The sequence below is a fragment of the Talpa occidentalis genome, unplaced genomic scaffold (assembly GCF_014898055.3).
Source record: "Talpa occidentalis isolate TD23 unplaced genomic scaffold, MPIMG_talOcc4v2.1 talOcc4.5, whole genome shotgun sequence".
In the NCBI taxonomy this organism is placed as follows: domain Eukaryota; kingdom Metazoa; phylum Chordata; class Mammalia; order Eulipotyphla; family Talpidae; genus Talpa; species Talpa occidentalis.
In genome coordinates, this window is record NW_023604861.1 from 85443896 (window position 1) to 85469215 (window position 25320).

The 25320-nt window shown below is 49.8% G+C and overlaps 3 protein-coding genes across 7 annotated transcripts; 1 reads left to right on the forward strand and 2 right to left on the reverse strand.

The window, feature by feature from the left end:
- Positions 1-7: 7 nt before the first annotated feature.
- On the reverse strand, positions 8-3030 carry AUP1 (AUP1 lipid droplet regulating VLDL assembly factor). 2 transcript variants are annotated; one of them, XM_037527698.1, is made up of 12 exons: positions 2892-3030; positions 2676-2813; positions 2447-2597; positions 2029-2213; positions 1708-1780; positions 1540-1613; positions 1256-1322; positions 1055-1157; positions 817-933; positions 571-686; positions 289-407; positions 8-186 (listed from the first exon to the last, which is right to left on the reverse strand). In XM_037527698.1, exons 1-12 carry the CDS (start codon positions 2939-2941, stop codon positions 150-152), a joined length of 1230 nt encoding a protein of 409 aa, XP_037383595.1. In that variant the 5' UTR covers positions 2942-3030; the 3' UTR covers positions 8-149. The 2 variants fall into 2 exon arrangements, with proteins under 2 accessions (XP_037383595.1, XP_054557728.1); XM_054701753.1 differs by lacking the exons at positions 8-186; positions 289-407 and adding an exon at positions 414-468 and having other exon boundaries at positions 2892-2998.
- HTRA2 (HtrA serine peptidase 2) lies at positions 2719-6441 on the forward strand. The gene is made up of 8 exons (XM_037527694.1): positions 2719-3823; positions 3925-4129; positions 4218-4412; positions 4639-4671; positions 4904-5009; positions 5152-5221; positions 5879-5974; positions 6082-6441. The coding sequence occupies exons 1-8, from the start codon at positions 3102-3104 to the stop codon at positions 6245-6247; spliced, it is 1593 nt and encodes a 530-aa protein (XP_037383591.1). The 5' UTR covers positions 2719-3101; the 3' UTR covers positions 6248-6441.
- LOXL3 (lysyl oxidase like 3) lies at positions 3969-24874 on the reverse strand. Of its 4 annotated transcripts, XM_037527688.2 has the most exons (16): positions 24772-24874; positions 22999-23323; positions 20732-20895; positions 19905-20119; positions 12597-12653; positions 11936-11995; positions 9537-9756; positions 9142-9322; positions 8873-9027; positions 8460-8627; positions 8163-8325; positions 7691-7934; positions 7477-7592; positions 7263-7399; positions 7043-7154; positions 3969-6849 (listed from the first exon to the last, which is right to left on the reverse strand). In XM_037527688.2, the coding sequence occupies exons 2-16, from the start codon at positions 23309-23311 to the stop codon at positions 6776-6778; spliced, it is 2379 nt and encodes a 792-aa protein (XP_037383585.1). In that variant the 5' UTR covers positions 23312-23323; positions 24772-24874; the 3' UTR covers positions 3969-6775. The 4 variants fall into 4 exon arrangements, with proteins under 4 accessions (XP_037383585.1, XP_037383586.1, XP_037383587.1 ...); XM_037527689.2 differs by lacking the exon at positions 24772-24874 and having other exon boundaries at positions 22999-24764; XM_037527690.2 differs by lacking the exons at positions 11936-11995; positions 12597-12653.
- Positions 24875-25320: the final 446 nt, after the last annotated feature.

Sequence of the window (25320 nt, forward strand, 5' to 3'; positions counted from 1 at the left end):
CAGAGACCTTGAGTGAAAACCCTGAATTTAATGTGATAATGGGGGGAGCCCCATCCCTCCCTTTTGACCACCCACCCATCCGGCCTGTTATGAGGTGGGTGAGGGCTGCCCCCAGTCTCCGTCCTGCGGCTCTGGGTACCATCCTGTGCTCAGTCTGCCTCCTGGGCCTGCCTCTCTGTGAATCTCCTGTGGGACATAGAAGATGTGTGGGCTTTGCCATATTAGTTCCTTAATTAGCTCCCTTCTCCAAAATGCCAGTTCCTACCCTTTGTTCTCTAAGGCCCTCACCTTCTTGCGTATTCATACAGTGCCTGCTTGCGTTCCTGTAGGCTCTCCTGCCGGGCCCAAGAGGACTTGGCAAATGTTAGGGCTGTGGGCTGAGGGGTCACCGGGCCAGAGCTGGGAAACTGAGGTGATCAAATGTCAGAAGGCTTGCGAAGTCATCATCATTTAACACGCACCGAATGCCTACTTTGCAAGAGAGGCACTATGCTAGGGTCTCAGGATCAAAAAAGATATGTCAAGGATAGGGAGTATGTAGACTGAACCTAACCAATGCTGGGGTCTCACCTTGGGGGAAGAGGTTGTGGAAAGGGACTGGGTCCCCTCAGTGATATCTTCAGGCATGAAAGCTACAGCTCCCTCAAGCAGATTAGTGATGGTCAAGTCTACACAGCCAGTCCTTGCTGGGGAAAAGGGAGAAGACAGTCTTGCTTTCTACTCCCCACCTCCCCTCACCATCCACTCTGCAAGTTAACATCCTGTTTTCCTTCTCTCCATGCCCGTCTCCTTGTGAGGGTCTACTCTTTCCCATACCCAGGTCTCTCTGGATGACGCCCAGTGGCACATGGGGTAAAACCTCCTTGACTCTCTGAGCCAGAGTTGCCAGCTGCACATCAGGAGAAGGGCCAGGGGAGGGATGGAAAGACTGGGCTGCAAAAAAGAAATTCAAAATATGGTGAGTGGAGAACCAAGGAGACGCTGACCAGCACAGAATAGGAAGGAGGTCACAACAGGCTGAAAACAAAATACTTTGTGTACAAAGACCACACACCTGACTGGGGGCGCAATCTGGGATGTCTTTGTCGCTTCATGTGCTCTGCTTTGTCTGCTGGAGTGAGCCGTGTCCCTGTCTGGCCCAATTCTTTGGCCACCAGCTAGGAAGAACTGTTAGGTTGGAAGGCTCTCCAACCATACCTCTTCCCCCTCTATGTGAAGAAAGACCCCACTCCACCCTGCCCATGTACCCTACCACCTGTTGTACACGGAGGGCAAACTCCTCATTCCCCTCCCCAAGTTGGCGATGAACAGGATGGAGCCACCTGCAAAAAATAATCCAAGTGGCATTAAGGGTAGATTCTATATGTCACCTCTTTTCATAGAACAGTAGTGATAAAGGTAAAGAATTAGTAGATAATATTACCCCTGGGGTAGAACCTTGGTATTAAAAGACCTGCAAACAGACATGACAGAGGCGCTACCTTCCTGACCTCAAAGTAAGCTTCTCCCAGCCACCAAAAATGTGAAGGCAGTCAATACCTTACTTGATACACCGTGAAAGGGACGAAAAGTGACCACAGCAGTTCTGAGACCCAGGAGGCATCTGACACCGTCTGAGAGGAGGGCATGAAGAAAGGTCTGTGTATGGGCGGGGAGTAGGAGAGTCGCCCTCTAAGCCCCAGAAATTCCCTTCCAACATACACTCACCACAGAGACAAGGGGTCTCTGGACTCGAAGAGTAAGAGGTTGTACCACATCCTGGATAGAAAATGGCCAGGAACTAGAAGAGGGAAGAGAAGAGAAGATGGGATACCAGTGAGCCAGTCAACAGTCCAACCTTACTTAAACCAGAAAATTTTCAAACTGTACAAGTAGATAACCGAGATAGAAAGGTATTCAGGAGAGAGATGTAAATGTGGACAGAAAGGAAAATGAACTAAGGATGGAAGGGGTAGGGCTGAAGAAAGTTGTGAAAATGGCCCCCAAGTCTGAGCACCTACCCGGTTGGAGACCGATACCTGTGCTCACCTGAAGCGCAGGAGCCCCTCCCGGCCATTGGTGGCCTCTTCCTCAGGGAATAGCAGCAGAGGGGTGGGGGGAAGCCTCGTGGAAGCACAGAATCTCTTGAGTGACTCCACCAACTCCCCCCGCCCATCCATCTCCATGAAGCCCCGAGACCAGCACACAAAGCTGGGGGGACTATTGAGTAGAGGCTGGGAAGGGGGAAGAGAGAAAGCAAAAAGAATATTGGGAAGTGAGAAATACTAACATATGGCATAAAGAAGTGGTGTTAGGGGTAACGCTCGGTATGTCGTGGCCCCAGGGAAACCTGGACAGGCAGAGGGGAAGTCTTGTGCTGGGTCCCGAGGAGCCGCCCAAGGCTCTCTCCATTTCGCCCACCCCACCTCGGCTCTCTCCATCGTCCCCCCCTCCACCCCCCACTCACGGTGCTACAGCTGGTGAGCAGGTTGACAATGTTGTGGTCGAAAGGTGTAACGTGATTGGAAATGAGAACCCTGACGCGTTGATCTCGGAGTCCGGAGTCCTCTTGCCGGGCCACGAGCCCCAGCACCGCACACATGGTCCGCACCACGAACCTGCGGACGCAGGCAGCGGTGACTGCACGGCCTCGGCCGGGCCCAAGCGTGCCCCTCCCCGAGTCCCCGGGCCGGAACCTGCGAAGGACGCTGTCTGGGAGTGCGCAGCTGACCAGGAAGACGTGGATCCCAAGAAACAGACGCAGGACCAGGAGGCAGAACCCGACGGGAGCGTAGAGCAGCAGCGCGAGGAGCAGGAAGCCGTCACCCGGGAGCCTGCGGGCGACAGGCGGGTTGAAGCGGCGCCGAAGGCCGAGTGGGCCTCGGAGCCGGACTCCTTCCCTGGACTCTTACCTGTGCGAGTCAAAGAGCCGCTCCGGCCCCGGAGCCGGGGGAGGCTCCATCGCTGCTACTTCAGGGGTGTCCGGCCGCCGCCGGCGCCGCCGCCGCCGCCATCTTTGCGCCCCGCCGCAGTGGCTCCTGGGAAGGCGGGGTCTTGGGCATCCGCACAGGCTATCGAGACCCGAAATCCTGAGGCGCCCCGGAAGGGCTAGCTGTCCCAGTATGCCTCGCGGCCGTTGGGCCGCCTCAGAACTGCCAGGACCACAACTCCCGGCATTCGCAGGGTGGGGGCGGAGTCGGCCTCGGGAATCCTGGGTCGGGGCATGCTCTTCTGGAGGACTTCAGGTACCGGCGTGCCCCGCGTCCACTGTCGGCCGGATCGCGTCCCGGGCACCGCCTCTGTGTAGGGCGGGCGAGGAGGCTGCCGAGGCGGAGCTGATGGCTGCACTGAGGGCGGGGCGGGGTGCAGGCTGGAGCCTTCGGGGATGGCGGGTTTTTGGGGGGGTTCACTGGGGGAAGGGACCCCTGATGACCCCTGACCTCCGGGCCTTGCTGACGTCAGGAACGCCTGACCCTCGGGCCCGAGTGACTTATGGGGCCCCCAGTCCCCTAGCCCGGTTGTCTGGGGGGGTCCCTGAACCACGGACATGTCTGACGTCGGAGACTTCGGATTCCCTAGCACGGCTGACTTCGGGAACCCCAGATCCTCGGGTCCAGGAGGACTCAGGGACCTCTGGAACCCATCCGCGCGTGTGGCTGGCCGTGGCGCTGGGCGCTGGGGGGGCACTGCTGCTGTTGTTGTGGGGCGGGGGTCGGGGTTTTCCGGCCGTACTCGCCTCGGTCCTCGGCTCGCAGCCCCCGTCTCCCCGGAGCCAGTACAACTTCATCGCAGACGTAGTGGAGAAAACTGCACCTGCTGTGGTTTATATCGAGATCTTGGGCCGGTAACGGTGGAGTAGACCAGGAGGCACCGAAGCAGCGGGCTGGAGGGCGGGCGAGCAGGAGGGGTCAGAGTCTCCTCTTATCTTGTTTTCCCCTGTCCCAGGCATCCTTTCTCGGGCCGCGAAGTCCCGATTTCGAATGGCTCAGGATTCGTGGTGGCTGCCGACGGGCTCATCGTTACCAACGCCCATGTGGTGGCTGATCGGCGCCGAGTCCGTGTGAGGCTGCTTAGTGGAGACACGTATGAGGCCATGGTCACAGCTGTGGATCCCGTGGCAGACATCGCCACGCTGAGGATTCAGACTAAGGTGGGGTTCTGGGAGGCCGGGTTTGGTTGATGCTGTGAGTTTTCTTGTATCTCTGGATGACAGGACTCTTGTACTCATTTTCCTTTAGGAGCCTCTCCCCACTCTTCCCCTGGGACGCTCAGCAGATGTCCGGCAAGGGGAGTTTGTTGTTGCCATGGGAAGTCCCTTTGCACTGCAGAACACCATCACATCCGGGATAGTCAGCTCTGCTCAGCGTCCAGCCAGAGACCTCGGCCTCCCCCAAACTAATGTGGAGTACATCCAGACTGATGCAGCTATTGATGTACGTCCTGATGTGAAAAATGATATGCTAGGCTGGGGGAGGGGCTGTGTATGGGCATCAACTGAGGTAGATGGTGGATGAGCCTATACAGAGATTGGGCTGCAAAAATGTGGCCACTCATTCATGTGTTGGAATCGAGATTATTTGGAGAATGTGCCTAGATCCTGATAAATCCCTAAGGCATAGAGTCCCTGGATCTCTTCCATATTTTTTCCTCATCCTGCAGTTTGGAAACTCTGGAGGTCCCCTGGTTAACCTGGTGAGTGGGACAATCTTCTTTCCAAGAATCCTGGCCCCAGGTCAGTGTGGGATGGCATGGGTTTTTCCAAATTCAACAATGTTTGGTTAAGTATCTAAGCAGTCTGTTGTTGGCTAGCTCCCAGAATCCAACCTCCCCATTTCCCTAGTACTTGCTGCTATCCTTGTACAGGTGCTCCCCCATCTCCTTCTGTTTGTGTGGGCTAAGGGAATAGTGGGCTCTGTCCCTGCAGGATGGGGAGGTGATCGGGGTGAACACCATGAAGGTCACAGCTGGAATTTCCTTTGCCATCCCTTCTGATCGCCTTCGAGAATTTCTGCATCGCGGTGAAAAGAAGAGTGAGCCTGGCTTTAGGGGGGATGGGGTTCCTTTGTATGGTGGGAAAGTATTTATTGGGCCTTATTAAAGGGGGTCCATTGGAGAAGAGGGAGGGGAAGAAAGGAGACAGCTGGGAGGATCTCATTTGTCCCTCTGTTACAGATTCGTGGTTTGGAACCAGTGGGTCCCAACGCCGCTACATTGGGGTGATGATGCTGACTCTGACTCCCAGGTATGAGCTTTAGGGGTAGTGACATGTAGGGCCACAAGTGTAATGAGTGGGGAAAACTGGCACTTCTGCTGAGCTGTGTTCTCATTTCTATCAGGAGTTGCTTCAGAGGAGCTGTCCTCTTTCATCATTGTGACTTTCTCAACCCACTGCATTTTGCACACCTGCCACCAGATTGATTTCAGGCTGTTACTGCTTTGACTGCAGTCCATTAGCCTGGTGTTTAAGGGCCATTTTCCTTTTGTCTCTATTTCAGCTTTCCAGATTGTTTCAGCCAATCTGAATTCCAACCTATGGGAGTATTTCCTACCCCCGTGATTTTATTTATGCCGTTTTTGTTTTATGTAGTTAAATATCAGACCCATCCTTGTAGATGCCATCTAGCTTAAGTTCTACTTCACTCCCTTCTGAAAGTTCCTGTTGGGATTGTAGAATGACATTAGTGCTATTGATTTAACATCATGTGTCACTTGGAATTAGTTACCTTTACACCTCATTTCTTCATGGCCAGAAGGCAGAAAGGGAATTGCCTTTGTATCTGGAATATCTAACATACATCCTGTCCATACAGTCATCATGTGTTGATGAGAGATTTGAGGTGAACCCAAGATGGGAAGAGTACTCTTGGTGTGGTTAACAGGGTGCTCTGTGTCCTTTCAGCATCCTTGCTGAACTACAGCTTCGAGAACCAAGCTTTCCTGATGTTCAGCATGGCGTGCTTATCCATAAAGTCATCCTGGACTCCCCTGCACACCGGTGAGGGAAAAACTGCACTGTGAGATGGGCTGGGTACAGTGTGTATATGCCCTTGAACTGGGCTGTAGTCTACCCCTTCTTTTCTTTCTGTTCATCTTTCACCATAGGGCTGGTCTTCGGCCAGGTGATGTGATCTTGGCCATTGGGGAGCAGTTGGTACAAAATGCTGAAGATATTTATGAGGCCGTTCGAACTCAATCCCAGCTGGCAGTGCGGATCCGGCGGGGACCAGAAACACTGACCTTATATGTGACCCCTGAGGTCACAGAATGAATGGATCAGTAAGAGTCTGAGGCTCCTGCTATAATTCCTATGTTGCTTTTCTGGCCTAGGCTCTAAGCGCACCTGGACAGAGGGTTAAATGAACCAGTTGGGGGCAGGGCCCTGCAACCACCAGCACCAACCCCTGGGCTCTGAAGAATCGCAAAGACACTTTTTATATAAAATAAAATTATACCTAGCAACATGTTATAGTCAAAAATTGGGAGTGGGGGCTGATCTTTTCCCCCACCAAAAGGCTAGAGGTAAAGCTGTATCCCACCTGCACTGAGAGGAGGATACTGGAGCTGACCATCTTGACCTCCCTATTCAAGAAAACCAGCTGCTGCTGTCGTTTTGGTGTGCTCGACTTGATGCTGGGCCTGGGAGCACAGATCTCTGCTTGGCAGTTCCATATCCATAGCACATATTTGCTTGGGCCTGCTGACATCTAGGGTTCCTTGGTAAGCTCCTGAGGTAATGGCAGCCTCAGACCCCTACTATTAGGGGCCAGTGGTGGTTTGCCGAGGAGGTGGTGGCACCTCAGACGATCTGATTGCTGGTCTGGCCAGGGTAGCGCTCGAACCTTCTGTTGGCCTCTTCGCTGAAAGCATCACCTGTAAAATGAATGGGTGATTTGGGCTGGAAAACAGACCCATTGTAGAGAAGTGTGGGTAGAATAGAGAGGCTGGGAGGTGTGGAGGTGGGCAGGAAGATGCAGAAACAACTTAGGGAGAAGAGAATGAAGGCCTGTCCTGCCCATCTCCCTATTCCACCCAGTGTTTCTAAGCTGCTTTTCCCACCAAATACCAATGTGGCAGTTGTGCACCCAGATGCGATGTCCATCATATTTGCAGTTACATTTCATTGCATTATTTGTGAAGTCACTCTCTGCTACTTCGAAATTGGGGTTGATGACCACCTGTGAGTGGGAGAAACGCAATTTAACCCAGCTGCAATTCTTAAATCCAAAGGTGTCTACAATAAACACTCCTCCCACTTGCCATCTGGAAATCCAGACCCTAGGCACCTGCAGAATATAGTTTCCTGGCTTCACATCTGTGATGTCGATCCATTGACAATCAATATCATGTCGGTAGAGATCCCAACAACCCACGGTGATGCCCTGCTCTCCAAAGTTGGCACACTCATACCTCTTGGAGACATCTGGAAGGATTGGTACATGTCAGTGTAAGGAAAGGCTGTGAGATAGATGCTGTAGTCCATGCTAGGTCCCAACTCACCTTCCTGACACTCAGTGTCTTCTAGACAGAAGCTAGCTTTGTGGCCCTCAGCCACCTTGGTGCCATTGGGGGTCAGGATATCATAGTGAGTGAAGATGTCCATACTGTGGTAATGCCTGTGGGGACAAGGGAACCCCTATTTCCTCCTGGCCCCCAGTAGTCTTGCCCCATCCCTAGTGGCTTTGCCCTTCTACTTGCTCCTCTACCCTCTCACCCATGACACTCATGCCACACCCAGGAGTGGCGCCCAGCTTTGGGCCTGAAGTCAGCTCGTCCCAGGTTGTGGATCTGGGAGGAGAATCGGAGCAGACGCCGGTGGCCATAAGGCCAGTTGGCTGAGCGGGCTGAGCTGGCTAGGCAGTTCTCCTCTGCAGCACAGTACAACATGTGGAGGGGCCGGTCCTCAATGTAGGCCGTCTCCTGCACCAATGCTGAGTGCAGCAGCAGATCTGATGCAGCTGCACCGAGGAAGGAAGGAGAGTGGTAGAAGTTACTACTGAGGAGTAAGGACAGAAGAGGGTACTTCCACCCCTTTCCCCCCCACCCCCCGCCCTGCCCTGATAGTGTGTGAGGCTGGTTTACCATGGTGAAGAAGTGCCCACCCAGATTACAGCTCCCTACTTCCCTGCAAAGGGGTGGCCTAGAGTTTCCATTCCCTGGCTTCTGTCATCCTATCCTTCACTTACTCTCAGAACAGATAACTCCAGCAGTGAAGCGGGTCTCTGTCCTCTTGCAGGTGATGTGGATGCCGTGATGAGCACATTGGTCCAGGGACAGCTCCGTCCCTGTGCAGCGCACTCCACTCATTACTACCTCTGTTATGTTTCCTGAGTCCCAATACCAGGTCTCCTGGGGACATAGGTAGGTATTCTGTAAGGTCACCCCATCCAGTCCTCCTGTGCCAAAGAACTCATTTCCATAGTCCTCTTCCTCAAACACATGCTTTGGAAGTAATAGTCTTGGCTCCCCTCCTTCCCACTCACCTGCAGGCCATGGTTTGCATAGCCCAGTCCAAGTTGCCTACAGGCCACCATAGCCTCCAGCGTCCCCCAGTCATCCCCACAGATGAGGCCCCAGCGAAGAGGCCCAGGTCCTCCTATTTGCACCTCGACTCGCCCTTCATGTCGGCTGCGGCCCCCGCTGAGTCGGATCTGTACTAACAGAATGGAAATGCTGGGGAAAGCTTTGGGGACAGGATGGTAGAAGTCTGAGCTGGTGTGTGGCTGAAGAGTGATTCAGGGGCACATAAAAGATTAGCAAGTGGTGGCATCAGGTGGGAGCTGCAGGATGGCAGGGGTCTGGGGCAGTGGGTGAGGCGATCATCAGACTGCTGCAGAACGTGAGCAGGACTGGGCAATTAAGAGATACCTGAACCAAGGTGGAAAGCACAACTGACCTTTGTCTCTACCCCAGTGTAGGGCAGGTTGCATCGAACGCCTGCATCCTGGCTATGGGAACAATCCTCAGCTGTGATGTTCTTGTGGGGGCACCTCCAGAGGGAGGGTTCTTGTCCAGAGCATCGAACTTCACTCAAGTGGATGGCACCCATACCTAGGGTCAGAGGTCAAGGATCAGGAGGTTGTGACTGGATCTCCTTCCCAAGGAATCTACCCCTCAGGAATGTATCTCTTCCTTCCCTCTCCCTCCCCCTTCCATCATCCTCACCCTGTCCCATGCGGGCACCACTAAGAGCCTCTCGAGCCGTCCCAAAGCCCAGCTCCCGACACACCACACTGGCTGCATGTAGGTCCCACTTGCGGTCACAGACTGTGCCCCATGTGCCAGCCTTCAGAACTTCCACTCGGCCCTCTCCAGGATGGGACCCACCCTTTAGACGCACTCGGGCCTATAGAGAGAGACACTGTGAACAGCACAGAGAGGACACAGTAGACCTGGGAGAGGAATCAGATTCTGGTGGGAGGGAGAGGGTGTTTTCAGGTCACTGGCCCACCCCCTACAAGGCTTCTCTGGCCTCAAAGGTCAGGACTGTGTTTGATTTGGTTAGGCTAAAGGGTTCTCCACCTGGGGTGGGCAAAGTAATAGTCACTGTCTCAACACACCTCCCCCTGCGGCTTCAACTGTTGTTGCTTCTTCTGGCCACTGGATGCTGCGTAGAGAGGGCCTGGCACACAGCTCACCACTGCAGGGGCCCCCCCAGGGCACCTGGTGGTGTCATTGGCTCGATAGAATTCCAAGGAGCAGAGGGAGAGGTGGGCTTCCGTGCCCATGCATGCCACCCCATGCAGACCAAAGGAGTGTTGCTGCCGCTGGGCCAGCAGCCTGGGGGGACAGGAGTGGGGTACAGTATGGTAAAACAATGCTCCTGCCTCTCTGCCCACAGCCCTCCTCCCATTCCATGCCTCCACCATCCCCCAGCCTTTCATGACCACTTGATCCCATTTTCTTCCTCTCTTTCTGCTACATTTCCCTCTGAAAGACAGAGGGAATGGTGAGTTTCTGAGCTGAAAGTGCAGCCTAGGTTACTCAGATGGGGGTCCTTGGGGACCTTCTGCAGCAGAAGAGCCCTGTGGGACGGATGACTAGTCTTGACTTGCCTGACAGAAACCTTGCTCCATATGGTTTCAGGCTGCTGGCCCTAATGGAGGCTGAGGCTGACGCTGCTGTGCAAAGAGAACGGGAAGCCAGCATGGCCCAGTGGAAGAGAGGGGAGGGAGGGAGTGGCTGACACAAACAGGAAGTTCGAATAGCCAGTGTGAGCAGATCCTTCTATTATACTGAGACTGAAATAGCTGAATGAGTCAGGATACAAAGGCATAAGTCAGTCCTGGGTCTAAGTGGCTTCTCAGAGGCCAGAGTATGATGGGCAGTTATGGAAAAAACAGACTAGATGGTAGACACGGGAGAGATGGACTGGCATATGCAGGAATGAAGATGTATCAATGCAAGAGAGACAAACATTAGAGGGACCTGATGACCAGAGACAGTGCATGAATATGAACACCAGAATGGTAAAGCTATCCCCAGACCTAAGCTGAGCCAATCTTGAATGTGGTAGTCCATGCTTCTGTGTTTTTGAAATATAACAGAAAGAACATTCTAGTTTCCAGAACAGGAACACGGGACTAAAATAGAGCTGGTAGAGCCTGGAAACACTGCAGAGAGATGCTTGAGAGAATGAGAATTTATTTATTGACACCAACAGAAAGAGCGATTGCAGAAAGGCTTGTGAGGAGAGGATTACATCCTTTCCAGAATAGCTGGTTTGAGCCAGAGAGGAGGGAACCAGGTGAGGCTGGTTTGGTGCGGGTTGTTGGAGTAATGTGCCCCATCATTTAATGTCAGAGGAGGGAAGCCACTGACTAGGAAGACACAGAGAAGAAGTTAGGAACAAAACAAAGCCTGAAGACTTTACAGAATACCTTTGGAAGTTCAGGGTAAGTGGATTCTGAAGTTCAAAGAGATCAGGTACTCTCCCAAAGTCCTGTTTGGCTGAAAATAAAAGTCAAAGAGGCCATGGCAAGAAAAAGACATCTCTCTCCTGTACTCCCCCCTTCCCCCATAATTAATAAAGTAAAAACTGACAGTGTGCACTTCAGTGTGGGTTCAGGGAAAGCCAGAGTGTGGCCATGTTGGGCAAAGATGACACCAAACCAAGAGGGCACAACACCACCCTCAAATTCCAAGCTCCTTTGAAGCCACAGAGGAGGGACTGGGGATTGAGGAATACCAAGGGGGACCACTGACTGATCCCTGAAGGTGCTGAAGAGCAGAGGGGACAATGGAAGGGAAGCTTTCTCTGCCTCTAAGTCACTGCTGAAGAAGTTATGAGGGAGGTTTTTCATAGGCAGATGGCCTTTGGAAGTGAGATTGATCAGAAGTGAGATTGATCATGGGATTGGAAGCTTTCTATTCCCTTGGGTTCTGAAGGAACCCAGGAGGAAAATGATGGAGCTGGCTAACTGTTACTGGGCCAGAAAGACTGGGACTGTCAATCTGAATCCACTCCTGGTAACGTTTCCAGAGAAGACCTGGAGTCTCACCTCAAAGCAGGTAGCATTTAAAAAATAGTAATCAGGTAAAGGTAGAATGGGAATACTCATTCCGTAGGCAAACTTAACTTCTCAGGGGAGAGGTAACTGTGGTGTCTGAAGGAAAAAACTGCCAGAGTATCTACTAGGATTCCCGGCGGGGGGAGAAGGGGAAGGGAATAAATAAGCCTGTGGAACAAGGGTAATCAATGGATAAACTTCAATTGAGATTTTAAAAAAAATCCTGTGATGAGCACAATTCCAGCATAAGGCCATAATTCCAACACAGAGACCAACATAAGGGCCATCCTTACTTTATGTGTTAGTGACTCATCTGGAAGGTGGTTTGTAATTGCTGCTGCCTTTACCTTTTTGGAGGCCTCTTTTGAACCCCTCCTGACCATAGCCCACTTCCCCAACTCATCACTAGATGCTCCCGCTCTTCTCCACCCAACTTCAACTATATTTACCTCTTGATTGGCCCCCTGCCCATTCGGGGTTTGGGTATGACTTTAAGTTTGGTGATTGGTCTGAAAAAAGAAGAAAGAAGTTAGTGGAGGTAGTGGTTAGATAGGTGGCCCAGAAAAGGTAGAGTGTTATTATTATTTTTTCCTATTTCTAGGAAGGACCCTTCATGCAAAGTGTGGAAGAGCCAGATTTTCCACCTACACTGCTGCAGATAACCTATAACATTTTAGGAATGCATGCTGCACAGTGATGAGAAATCTGATTATATCAATCAAGGGAGAGGAAATAAGTGTAGAGGTAAAGGGAGGAGAGAGGATGGGAATACGGGTAAATCAAGGTAGGTGAGGAGCAGGGGAAGGGGAAGAAGCACCACAGGTGGCTGAGGCTGGAGTCAGAGCTGGGGTAGGGGGAGGAGGGAAGGAAGAATAAGGACTTGGAGGCTTCTCAGCCATTCCTACAATATTCTTCCTTGTGCTCCTTGAGATCAAAGCTTGATCAACCCCATGCCTCCCCTCCCCTCCAACCTGGAACAGTCATTTCCAGTCACATCCCTAATTCATCAGCTTGGGTTCTGGGATGGATATGGATAGGCTGCCTTCCATCCATCCACCTCCTGGGGCCACAGGGGTCAAGCAGGAGGTCCCGGGGCTCTTGCCCCATTACCTTCCAAGGGACTTGGGGCGTCGGGCCGATGCTTTGGCCGCTCGCTTCCTCAACTTTCTGTGAGGGTAAGACAATAGCAGAGTCAGGATCAGTCTAAAAGCAAGTGGGAAAGACTGGTGCAGCTGGAACAAGGGCAAGATTAATGCCCCCCCCCAATCCCCCCAACAGCAAAAGGTTTTCTAGTGGGAGGATGTCCTAACAGCAGAGAATTCTAAGGCTCTACCCTTCACAGCTGTTTAGTCTCATGAGCATATCACCAGGTGGGTGAGCAGTAGTGAAGGACATGGACTTAGGCTCCACAGAAACTAGGCTAACACAGATGGAGAGTAAAGACTCATTGGCCCATAGTAGAGCTTACCTAAACCTGAGGTGAGGATTGGGAGGACAAGTGTAAGTAGAAGGATGTTAGGATTGTTAGAACCAACAGAATGACCAGGCTAGGAGAGAGAACTGTCTTGGTCTTTTATTTTATTCTTTGATGCTCTTTGGCTGCTGGCATTTTCAGGCCTGAGGCTAGGGACCAGGACCAAGGGCCCAGGTGGGATACTGAGGATGTTTAGTTGGGATGATTGGGGAGCATAGGCCAGGTTGATTAGGATGAGAGCACCCTTTCTGGCCAACTTAAATCCCATATGCTGTGGTCATTCACAAACTGAGCTCATTTCCCAATTTAAAGTTTCCGATAAGTTCTAAAAATAAATGCTAAAACCTTATTTCTTTTTAATTGGCCTAAATATTTGAGCTATTTCATTCTTCAAGAAGTTACCTTAAACATAATGTCTGAAAATAGATGTTACTCCTTTCATTCACCATGTGATTTTAAAGACTAACTCTGACCTCTCTCTCCTGTCCAACTACATATCGTTGAATGCAGGTCTTCTTTGTTCATATAAATGTATGGAATTCCCTGTTATCATGTTGGTTATCCTTCCCTTGAACAAGTTTCTACTCTGCAGTTTCTCTTGAGGAATCACATTTGGATGTAATATACTATATACAGATACACTAGGAATTTAATACATAAATTCTTAACAGGGCTGATGCTGTTTGGCATCTCCTGCCCTGGCTTCTTCCTCAGGATGTATTTTAGTGGGTCTTTTTGCCAAAATATCCAGTATGGGCAACATTCCTAACAATGAGGCTACAGTAACTCTCAGTTTCCTTCCCTAAAGCATTACTAAGAGTTTAAAACTTTTCATCTTATAGATATGTTGTGAAACTTTTCCTTCACATGTATTTTTCTCAAACATGTCTAAAATGGATGGCCCTGGCACCTTCTTTCAACAGTAATCCAGAGTTTTTACCTTGAGCTCCAATCTAGAGTAGTATTCAGAAAAATGCAGTATTTTCATGAATTTTGAAATATTTCTTTTCCTAAGTTATTTAAGGACCTTATAAGGTCCTTATGGACCTTATGGCTATGTTTTATATGGTATAGTATATTATGTTTTATATGGTATAGTATAGGCAATATTGTGGAACTGGTTCTTATTTATGTATCTTGATTTACATTATTTTATTCACAAATGTGCTTGTTTCCCCTACCATTTATTTAACAATCAGACATGGAAACCTACACCTGCACAAGCTCTTCTCATTTCAATCATCTCTCTTCTCTAAGGCCACTACCCCCAAATGTTCCTGAATTCTACCCCTATGGTCCCTTTCTCTCTTCAGTTGAGAACTTGCGCAACCTTCTCCTTCTCAGTTGAGTTTTTAAACACGTTGAAATCTCCACCCACCCTCCAATATTATTGATACATACCCTTCAGCCCACCAAACAAAATTTCAAGCATTGTCAATACTCAGTATCTCCATCTGCTCTCTTCCCATTCATTCTTTAATTAACCCCTTTCTGGTTTCCTCACCTACCACTCACAATAATGATCCAGTAGACACTTCTTGGTCTTCATCTTAATGGCCTCTTGGCAGCATCTGATGCTACTCTTCTCTCTCTCCCTCCTTGGTGCCCATAACACTACTGGCCTAATTTAATTTCCTAATTCTGGTTGTTCTTTCTTGGCCTTCTTTTCGAGTTCCTCCTTTATTTAGTCATTTAAATTTTTGGAGCTCTGTCTTAGGCATTCCTTTTTTCTCACTCTGTATTTTCTCTTTATATGTTCTCATCCAACTTAACTCTATCAACTTTGTATATTCCATTGCCCTCTTGATGTTCCTACTTAGATATCTTAAATGTAATGTAGGTCCCAAACCACATATCCTAATTTTCTAAACAAAATCTATTCCAGAAACCTGAGAGTCAACCATGACCCTTTTTTCTTCTTCGATCCTCAAAGTCATCCATGGCCAAATCTTGTTAGTGTTGTTCCCTTCAGTCCTTCTATTATGGCTCTTCTCCAAAACATTCTCAGAAATGCAGTCAAAATGACATTTTGGAGCCAGAGATCATGTCCTCTCACAGTCCTCCTTATTAAGAGTAGTTCCCCAGTACTTTTATCATAAAGACCTACATTTTTTAAAAAGATTTATTTATTTAGGCATGCAAGAACTGAGGTACAGGCCAGAGGTGTGGAGGGTGAAAGGACTCACCAGAGACAGAGTGGGGAATAGAACAGGCAGATTGACTGAAATACACTGCTGAGGGGAGCAGCAGGCGAGTCAGGAGAGGTCTGCTGTGCCATGTGGGTTGCACCCTGGCTGGGGATCGAACTCGTGTTGCAGAGGCTGCAGATAGCTTCATAGGTTGCGTCTTAAAATCTTGCGCCACAAGGGAAGCCTAAGACCTACTTCTTTAACATAGCCAATAGGTCTTCTACAACCTGGTGCCTGACCTCTCTCATCACTGCTGTATTCTCAGCACCTTGCTCAGTGCCTGGCAAATGGCAGGAGTTCAATAAATATCTGTCAAACTGAAATGAACTGGCTTTTTTAAGAGTGGCTTTTTAAATAGCACTTAAGCTCTTAGAACCTCATTTTCTTTGCCTGCAAAAGAACAGTAAAGTAAATGGCTCAATTATATGTACATCCCATTCCTCTTCTAAATTCTCAACTTTGACAGGTTCTAGGGCAGAACCAAACCAAATTTTAAAACGACAAGTACATTACATTCTGACTTTCTTATTCCCTAAATCTTATTTCCTCTAAAAGCTAGCAGATGTGTCTTCTTTTCTAAGAAAAGCAGACTTGTTTCTAACTATCTTGCCTATCCTTTATAATTATATTTTCGGTGAGAATGCTCTTGTCTGACTTGCCCTGTTAAAGATCTGTAATATATCTCCACTGAACCTTCCAGGACTCCTGTAATCTCTTTCCCTGCTAAAAATGACATCTGTAATTAATACATCTCCTTCTCCAGCCTTCATATCCCAGACTCAGTAAGAAATTCCAATATGGGCCTCCCTGGTAGCACAAGGGAGACTAAGTCCCAGACTATGAAGCTATCCGCAGCCTCTGCAGCACAAGTTCTATCCCCGGCTGGCCAGGGAGCTACCCACATGGCGCAGCAGACCTCTCCTACCTCGCCCGCTGCTTCCCTCAGCAGTGTATTTCAGTCAATCTGCCTGTTCAGCTCCCCACTCTGTCTCTGGTGAATCCTCTTACCGCCCTCCCCCCACTTCTGGCCTGTACCCCAGTTCTTGTATGCATAAATAAAATAAATCTTTAAAAAACTCACAAATTTAACAGAGCCAAAAACAAGTTCAAAAGATACACACACTTCCATCTCCACGCAAAACATGCTTCACTCACTGTCTTCCTTATCAAATGAAGCGGACTCCTACCTGGCTCAAAGAAAAGATATTGGATTGATCCTTTATTCCCCTCATGCCACACTGACTCTATAAGCAAATCTTGTCAATTCTACTTTTTACTATATGAAGAATTTGATAATTTTTCACTACTTTCACGATCACGGTCACCTTTCACTTTGTATACTTGGCTTTCAGGAACCAATAACCTTCCAGTTAACCTCCCTGCCTCCTTTTCTAAAAAATTTAAAAAATAATTGTTTTTCGGGGGGTGGGGGGCGGGAGGGGAAGGATTGGGGTCAGAATGGGGCGTTTGCAATTGTATGGGGGAATATAAAAATAAAATTTATTATTAAAAAAAAAATAATTGTTTTTCAAGGTAATGTGGCTTATAACACTACATGTGTTAGTGGGATAGGTTCATAGGTGTGAATCTCCACACAAATGTATGTTATCACCCCTCCCCACTTCCTTGATTCTACTGCCTCCCCTATTGGCTAAACAAAGTTATACTTTAAAAATGAGGCCATTGTGTCACACCTCTGCTCAAAACCTTATTTCACACAGAGTAAAAAACCAAAGTCTTAGGCCTATGTGATCTCGCTTCTTATCCTTTCCTTATCTCCTACTATAGCACATCTTTTATCATTTTCTCCCTTGTTCACTCAGTTCCAACCCCAGTGGCCTCTGAGACCATTCCAAGATGCCTTCTCCTTTCCTTGCCCACCCCCACAATCTTTTCAGTTATGATCCCTCTTGCTGGACATGCTCCTCTAGATTTCTGCATAGTTGTATACTCTCCTCCTTTAAATCTCTTTTCAAATGATACCTCTTACATCAAGCATTTAAAGCCTTTTAAAGAGGCCTTCTCTAACCACTCTCTTTCTTTTTTTTTTTTTTTTATAAATTTTATTGTTATATTCCCCATACAATTGCAGCCCCCCCATTCTGACCCCAATCCCTCCCCTCCCGCCCCCGCCCCCCTAAAAGTGTCTCTGGTTCATAGTTTTTTGTTGATTTTGATTTTCACTTTCTTATAGTTATTCATTTTCCTGGTCCCTTATTTAAGTTTTCTAGATTCCTGCTATGAGTGAGACCATCCGGTATTTTTCTTTTTCTTTTTGGCTTATTTCGCTGAGCATGATCCCTTCCAGAGCCATCCATGTTGCTGCAAATTGCATGTATTTATCTTTTTTGAATGCTGAGTAATATTCCATGGTATATATGTACCACATCTTCTTGATCCAGTCATCTATTTTTGGGCATTTGGGTTGTTTCCAAAGCTTAGCTATTGTAAACAGTGCTGCTATAAACATAGGGGTGCAGGTGTTCTTTGGAATTGATGTTTCCGTGTCCTTTGGGTAAATACCTAGGAGTGGAATTGCTGGATCATATGGAAGCTCTATGTTTAGTAGGTCCAGAAATCTCCACACAGCTCTCCACAGTGGTCTAACCACTCTCTTTCAAACTGCAATCCTACTCCCATTTCCTAGCCTCTGCTCTATTTTTATTCATTTCACTTTTTTTGGCCGTTCTTACATTTTATAACTTTACTTGTTTCCTGATTCCTCTCTAGCCCATGGGATCAAGAAATTTTGCCTGTTTTGTTCACTATTGGATGCCCAGTGTCTACAACGGTCCCTGGCTCACAGTAAGCACTGCATAAATGAATATTGTGTGAATCTTTACATCTCTGTTCATGCTATGCTCTTCACTTGGAATGCCTGCTATTTAAACCCTACTAATCTTTCAGAATCTGGTGTTTAGATTAGGAAAGGTGAAGAACAAGCAAAGAGAAAGAAATATAGCTCCAAGATAGAAAACAGTAAAGGAGCACAACATATAGCTGTTTAAAAATATTCCAAGTCTATAGAGCAGATAAAGTCTTGGGGCTCAGAGAATTCTCAGATATATTTCAGAGGCAAAGGAAATGTGAGCAAGTATGGAAAAAGATTGGAGATTAGATAATGTACTGAATTTCAAAAAGAAAAAAACACAATGTACAGGTAATTAATATTGTAGAATAAGTGATTAAATAGAAAGTTTGTGTACATTTAGAGGGAAAAAGGTAACCTTTAAAGAACTAAAAGGATATTAAAAAAATAAATAAAAGGCTATCACTAAACTAAGGCTATCACTAGCTCAGTTAAAACATCATGATTTCCTTTTTGGATAAGACTGGCTGCCTGCAGAATAGTAGAGAACACAGTATATCTGAAGTTTAGCAAAGACTAAGAAAACCTCCCACCATTTTATTATAGATAAAATAGTAAAATAGTGCTACATCATTATAGTGTTAAATTTGTTCCCTATTGGTTGAAAAAACATTTCACAACTAATGATTAAAGGCTTGATGTATGAGGAACTTTTCCTGAGAAGAGTTAGACTTTGGTTTCAAAACATTTCAACCATTTTATCGGTCACTCTGATGAACCCAGAAGGCATAACTATCATGTCTATTGAGCAGAGGAGGCTGGTAGGGACCACAGATGGAAATAATGTTAATATTCGAGATATCATTAGATCACCATGACTTATTAATGACATACCAAAACTAATTTAACAGGGTATACGCGACATAGATATAGGTTCAAACAGGCCACAGTAGCAGTATCAAGGATAATGGAAGACCTGAGCTGGTTTCAGGTGATTACAAATTCAGTACAAGCAGTGGGATGCCTCCTCAACAAAAGACGATGCAAAATCTAAGCAGGCTAATTTAGTCACCGTCAAACATTTCTACTAAACCCTGTCCCGAACCGACGATATCTGAAGTAGTGTTTTCGGTGGAAGTTTGCTTACAAGCAAGTGATCTTTCTGCAAAATTGATCTACGGAAGAGCTAAAGAAAATCAGCATTTTTAGCCTGCAAAATAGATTAGAGAGGGACTGTAAAGATTTCCAAGGCTCCCAACGTCTGTTTCTCAAAATGACCAAATCAGAACCTCCAGGGAAGCCAGATGCTGTCAGCACAGAGCCGCGCCGCTCACCAGTGGGACCGCTTGTTCTGGAGGCCGGCGCCTACGCCCGCGCCGCCGGGCAGACGGAGAGGGCCCGCGCCTCTGCCCAGGGGTATTCCCGAAAGCTCGCTCAGGAGTCCCGGGAATTGCGCGCTCACAGCCGCGCCTCCTGGGCGGCCGGGACCACGGGCGGGGCCGGCCTCCCAGCGCGGGACACACCCCGGCGCCGCCCCCGCGCCCCCCAGAACACGTGCCTCGGGGGCTGCGCCGGCGCCGTAGCCGGACCGCGGGGCGCGGGGCGTGGCTTCGCGGGGCGCGGCGGGCGCCCGGGGCCGGTCCCTCTGCCTGCCGACCGAGGGCGTCACCGCACCCAGCGCGATCCGCCGACACCCGTCCTCCGGGCGCCGTACCCCAAAGGGCCGGCGTCTCACCGGCCCCACCGCAGACCCACTCATAGGGAGCCCTCACGGTCCTTCGAGATGTCTAAGCTCCATTTCCTCAGTGGCCTCCACATTTTCCCACTATTCCAGAGCCTTGGGCTCCCCCAGCGCCCCGGGCCCTCGCAGAGACTCTCGCAACTGCATTCCTTAGTGGGAAACCCTCAGCCCCAGCCTGCTCCGTTCAGCGCCCGCATCCCTTCACCTGTAGAAGGCCGTGTTGACCCTCTTTTCGCTGGGGAAGCCCAGCATCCCGCAGACCACGTGGCTGTTGTGGGCGCTCCAGCCTTTGTCACACACTTGCGACCAGCCGTCGGGGAGTCTGACTTCAACGAGTCCTTCTGTCACGGGCAAGGGTCGCCTGCCCCGCCCAACAACAGGTCGAAGTCGCACCTCCTCCACTTGCAGGTGATGCTCTACCTGGGGATGGGACCACAAGCAGAGGAAGGAATCCCAGTAGCACCTTTCATTTGTCCTTGCCACCTTAAGGAACCTGGTTGTGTTCGCTGTCAACCCTGTAGCGGAGATGAGCCTGAGACCTGAGTGATGTGTGCCTGCCTTCGGTGGTGTGCCCGCTGGAGTGCGGGCTCTCCCCGCAGCCAGGAAAGAGAAGGCCTTGGTGTGCTCTGAGAAATGACCAAGGGTGCTGAAGACGCTGAGGGAGGAGCACGCAATTCTGCTTGGAGTATATGGGAGCATTACATAGAAGTGGTATTGAAGGTGGAGGAGAAAGAAGGGAGATGTTTCAGTAGAGCAGGTGAGGTGAGAGAGAGAGCATAGGATGCCCTGGGAGAACAAAGTCGGAGTTTAACGCCAGGTTTAATAGATTGAATGCTAGTGCTAGAACAAACCTGGACTTTACAGTATCCATCATATGCTCCAGTCCCACCCCTCAACCTCCCATCAATCCTGATTATCCCATGGGGCTTATGATCCCCTTCCTTCCAGTGTCTCTTACTACATATAACCACCCCACAGCCTTCTCTGGTGATCCTGGGTGATTGTGTGTTTGTGTGTGTGTGCACTGCAGACCTCGATGACATTGGAGTCCAAGAAGCCGGGGAGGCGCTGGTTCTTGCAGACGACCCCAGCATCCTCATCATGGGTACAGTCACTGTTTCCCCAGCCCCGGGAGGCACATTCATTTACACTCTGTTCAGTCCCACTGCAGCTCAGGTTGTCCAGCCAGATGCGGCCTGTGGAGGTGGGAGAGGAGGGGACAGACAGGCTTGGGAAAGTAGGATGAGGGAGTGATGGGGATGTTGGCCTCACATCTGGCCATGGTGATGAGGCCTCACATCTGGCCATGGTGATCTGATTTTTCTGGTAAGATAATGGGTAGGGAAGGGACAGGGGGCCCTGGAAGGGAATAGGAAGTGGGGCACAGGATGGATAGAGGTTGGTAGTGATCTGAGGATGCTCAAGAATTTGGTAGGGTGAATAAAAAAACAAGAGTCAGCACTGATCAGTCTCAACCCACTCCGTAATAGCTATACTTCATCAAGAACCTTGTGTGTTAGGCCTACACATGTGATCATTCTTAGAGCAGAGCTGCCAGAAGATATTATCACTACTTCACATAAAGAAGCTGGGTTTCAGAGACATTAAGTAACTTGCCTAAGAACACACAGCCCAACATGGGGCTTTAAGGGCTTGAACCACTTGGGAGACTTAGAAATCTAAGTTCCTTTCACTTCAGTCTCACATTCTCCTGTGCACCTGCCCTCTCTGCTGCTGTGTTGCCTCTAGTTCTTCTCCCCCTGGACCATACTGAAACGAGTATCACTGAATTCCTCTCAGAATTGGGTGGGCCCTCAAAAGTCATCTGTCCCAGCCAAAGTGCAGGAACCCTTCATGAATATACTGAAAGAATGCAGCTTCTGCTGGGACACCTACCTTTTGACCCACCAGGCTGCTGGAACCATCAAAGTCCAGAAAAATACTTGTCTATCCTGTATGTCTATCCTCACATTTTAAGACAAACATCATGTAATTGCTGTGCAAGCCTTTTTCTTTTTCTTTAAGATTTATTTATTTATGCATACAAGAACTGGAGTGAGAATGGGAGTGGGTGAGAGGATTCACCAGAGACAGAGTGGAGAACAGAACAGACAGAGCTACTGAAATACACTGCTGCAGGGAGCAGCCAGTGACGTCTGCTGTGCCATATGGGTCACCTCCCTGGCCAGTGATCGAACTTGTGCTGCAATGGCTGCAGATAGCTTCATAGTGCTGTAGCTTAACCTCTTGTGCCACCAGGGAGGACCCTGCAAACATTTTTCTTTTCATACTGAACATCCCTGATTTCTTCAGCTACTCCTCCTTGAAACTTATGTTTCACAGGCCTCCCTGGTGGCCTAGGGCTTAAGTCTCAGTGCTATCACCTCTATGACCCTGAGTTCGATCCCTGGCCTGGGATCTAGCCCACATACCAAGCTGCAGACCTCTCCTGTTTCACCTGCTGTTCCCCTTACCAGTATATTTCAGTAAATCTTCTTGTTCTGCTCCCCACTGTCTCTGGTGAATCCTCTCACCCTCCTCCCCCACACCTCTGGTCTATACCCCAGTTCTTCTATGCAAAAATAAATACATAAATAAACCTCAACAACTTATCTTCTAGTCTTTCATATCTGGGTATCTTTCCACTGAAAGTATTTCATTTTCATGGGCTAAAATGTGGCATGTACAAGTGACTTTTTTTTTCAGAAGGGTGTAGCCAATGGGAATTGAGGGATCAGCTGCAGACTATACCAGCTATTGTCTATCTATCCCACGGTGGGATCTCACAGGGCAAGGACCCCCAGGTCTGAGAATTGCTCCTAAACCCAATTGCAATTCACATTTATAATTGGCCTAGACTTTGTGCTTGCTTTCAGTCAGTTCTAGTTTGTTGCTTTTACTTCTGGCCTATTATCTGATTTTGTCAGCTGCAGTATCTGAGATCCCTTCTGGATTCAGGACATCCAGACATCATGTACCTGCTCTCAGCTCCCATGAAAGCAGCTATATTTAAATTGTACAGGGCTCACCTGTATTAGGGGTATCCTTGCACATGGCTTTGTGGAGTCCTATTTTTGTATCAGAATGCAAATTAGAAAGCATTCGATCATTTTGCACATGGGGCATCTGAGATTCAGAAAAGACATTAAGCAGCCTAAGGTCACACAGCTCTGAAGAGACTATATTGATTAGTATGTCACCTATGAGTTTGGTGTCCTGTGTCCCTGTGGCTGTGCCATTCTGATTTCCCTCTTCCTGAACACAGGCAATACTGAGGCTATGTCTGGAGAACTGCTCACCTGTTCCAGGTCCATATTTGGCACTGTGGGTCCAGCCTGTTGCCTCTGTAAAGCCCAGTTCCCGACAGAGGACATGGGCGGCCTGAAGTGTGAAGTCATCATCACATATTGTGCCCCATTCACCAGCTCGCTGTATCTCCACTCGGCCCTCAAAGGGCTTTCTGGGGAATCCAGCCAGCCTGAACCGCAGCCCCTGGCTCCCAGTCTTCTTCGCTGGGGCTGTGGATGGGGATGGAGATCCCAGACACGAGCAGCACAGCAGGCATAGCAGCAGCCCCAATGGGCTCCACTGCCAGGGATTGACAGGTCGCATGGCAGGGAAGGCCTGCCAGAGAGAGTGTGTGAGAGAAACTTAGGTTGAGTCAGGCCCAGAGTCAGAGCTCCTGAGAGGAAAAATGACAGCAAGTAAGACCAGAACAGACAGTGCAAGAGACCCATCCAGGAACTAAGAGACAGCGAGGGAGAAACACACTAAATTAAGAGCAGAAACTGAGTCAAAGGAGCACACGCTGAGAGACCCTGAGTTGGGAGAGGAGGAGAGGGGAGGGAAGAAGGGAAAGGGAAGGAGAGGGGAGGGCAGGAGAAGGGTGGAGAGAAGAGGAGAGATTGTCCTTTTTGTAAAAGGACAATTTTGTAATTGTCCCTTTTGTAAAAGATAAAACTCTGTTAGTTGTTATAGCTCATAAGGTGTTTCTTAGTTTTGTGATCATAACCTCCATCACCCCTACTCACCAGTCTAAGAGATCCAGAGATCAAAAGGCAGTGATTAGAGACCAGGAATCAAAGAGTGGTCGAGATAAATAGATAAGAAATTGAGCAAGAGACACTTACAGGGAAAGACCCAGACAGACAGGATGTGAGAGAAAGGAAAACTGTGGGGAGGAAAGAGAGCCAAACAGAAAGACAGCACAGAGAAACACAATGTCCAAGATGGAGAGAAGGTGAGGGAGAGAACCAGACACACAAAACTAAGGAGGGATGGAGACAGACAACAAAGGTGAGGAAGAGTGAGATGGACAGAAGCCAAGGAACGGATAACCCTATTCAGTCAGGCAGAAGCCGGCTTCCGACTGGGGAGAGAGGCCTAGGAGATCCTAGCATCTCAGGTCACCTCTTAATGAGAGCCAAGCCTCGTGTCCTATCTGGGCAGATTCTGAGGCAGAGAGAGCGGAGACCAGAATGCAAGGAGAAACGGTGCACACCCCAGCCAGCTCTCAGGCTGTCACAGGCCTGCAGGGTCAAGGGGCCCAGACCTCAGGCGGGGGTGGTGGTAGTGGGGGGAAGTGGGATTGTCCAAGCCTCCTGCCGACATCGCGCTGCTGTCATGGGGCAATGGGAAGGGAAGCCAGGACGCCCATTGGCCCCTCAGACAAGGCCTTCCCGCAGTCTGGGACTGAGAACAGCCCCTCTACAGTGAGGGGTTCCCCCCTCCACAAACATGCTACCCCCAAGTTTGATAAACAACCCAACAGAAAAGGTTTGTTCAGAAGACAGTTAGGCTTGGGGGCCCAGGGGTGGGGCCTCACAGAGGGGCCCCCAGGCTCTGGGCATTGCCTGCTGCCCTATTTGGAACACTCTGCCGTCCCCTCTCCCGCAGACATCTGGCTCCTCTCTCCGCGCTTTTAATATCTTACTCTTCTTTGACAATAATAAAACCGCAGCTGGTAGGCTTCCCCTCTACTCCCTCTCACATCACCCCTTTTCCCTGGTCCCTCCACCATCCTCGACATCCGCGGCTTCCCTTCCCGCCGCCAGCAGCGTGCCTCTCCCTACCTTTGGCTGAGCGGAGCCCTACAGGCTGGGAGAAAAGCCTTGGTCTTGGAGAACAGTCTCAGGACTTGCAAAAAAAAAGTGCTCGGCCAGGGGGACTGGAGTCCCCTCTCTCCCCCCTCTCTGTTCGTCCCTCCCACGTCCCCCGGAGCCCTCCCACATTCCGCCTTCTCCTTGGATTCCAGCCTGGCCAGTTCCCTCCTCCGTCAGGGCCCACCCCTCCCCCGCGGAGCTGGCCGCCGCTCCCCCTGCTCCCCGCCCCACTCCACCCCTCGCCGCCAGCCCCGCTCAAAGACGCTTTCTTTCCCGCGGCCCGGGGCCCGCGCAGCTGCGGCCAGGGAGCTGGGCCCGCAAGGAGCCCTGGGGCCGACGACCGGCCCAGGCGGTGGCCCCTTGGCGGCAGGAGGCCTTCAGCCCCCGGCCCCCAGCCCTTCCCCCTCGCCCCCGGCTCCGTGGAGTAAACAGCCCGCAGGGCCGGGGGCGGACCCCGGCGGGGAACTGAGGCCGCGAGCGCCCACGTGGCCCCTCCGGAGCCCCAGCATGCCCGTCGGC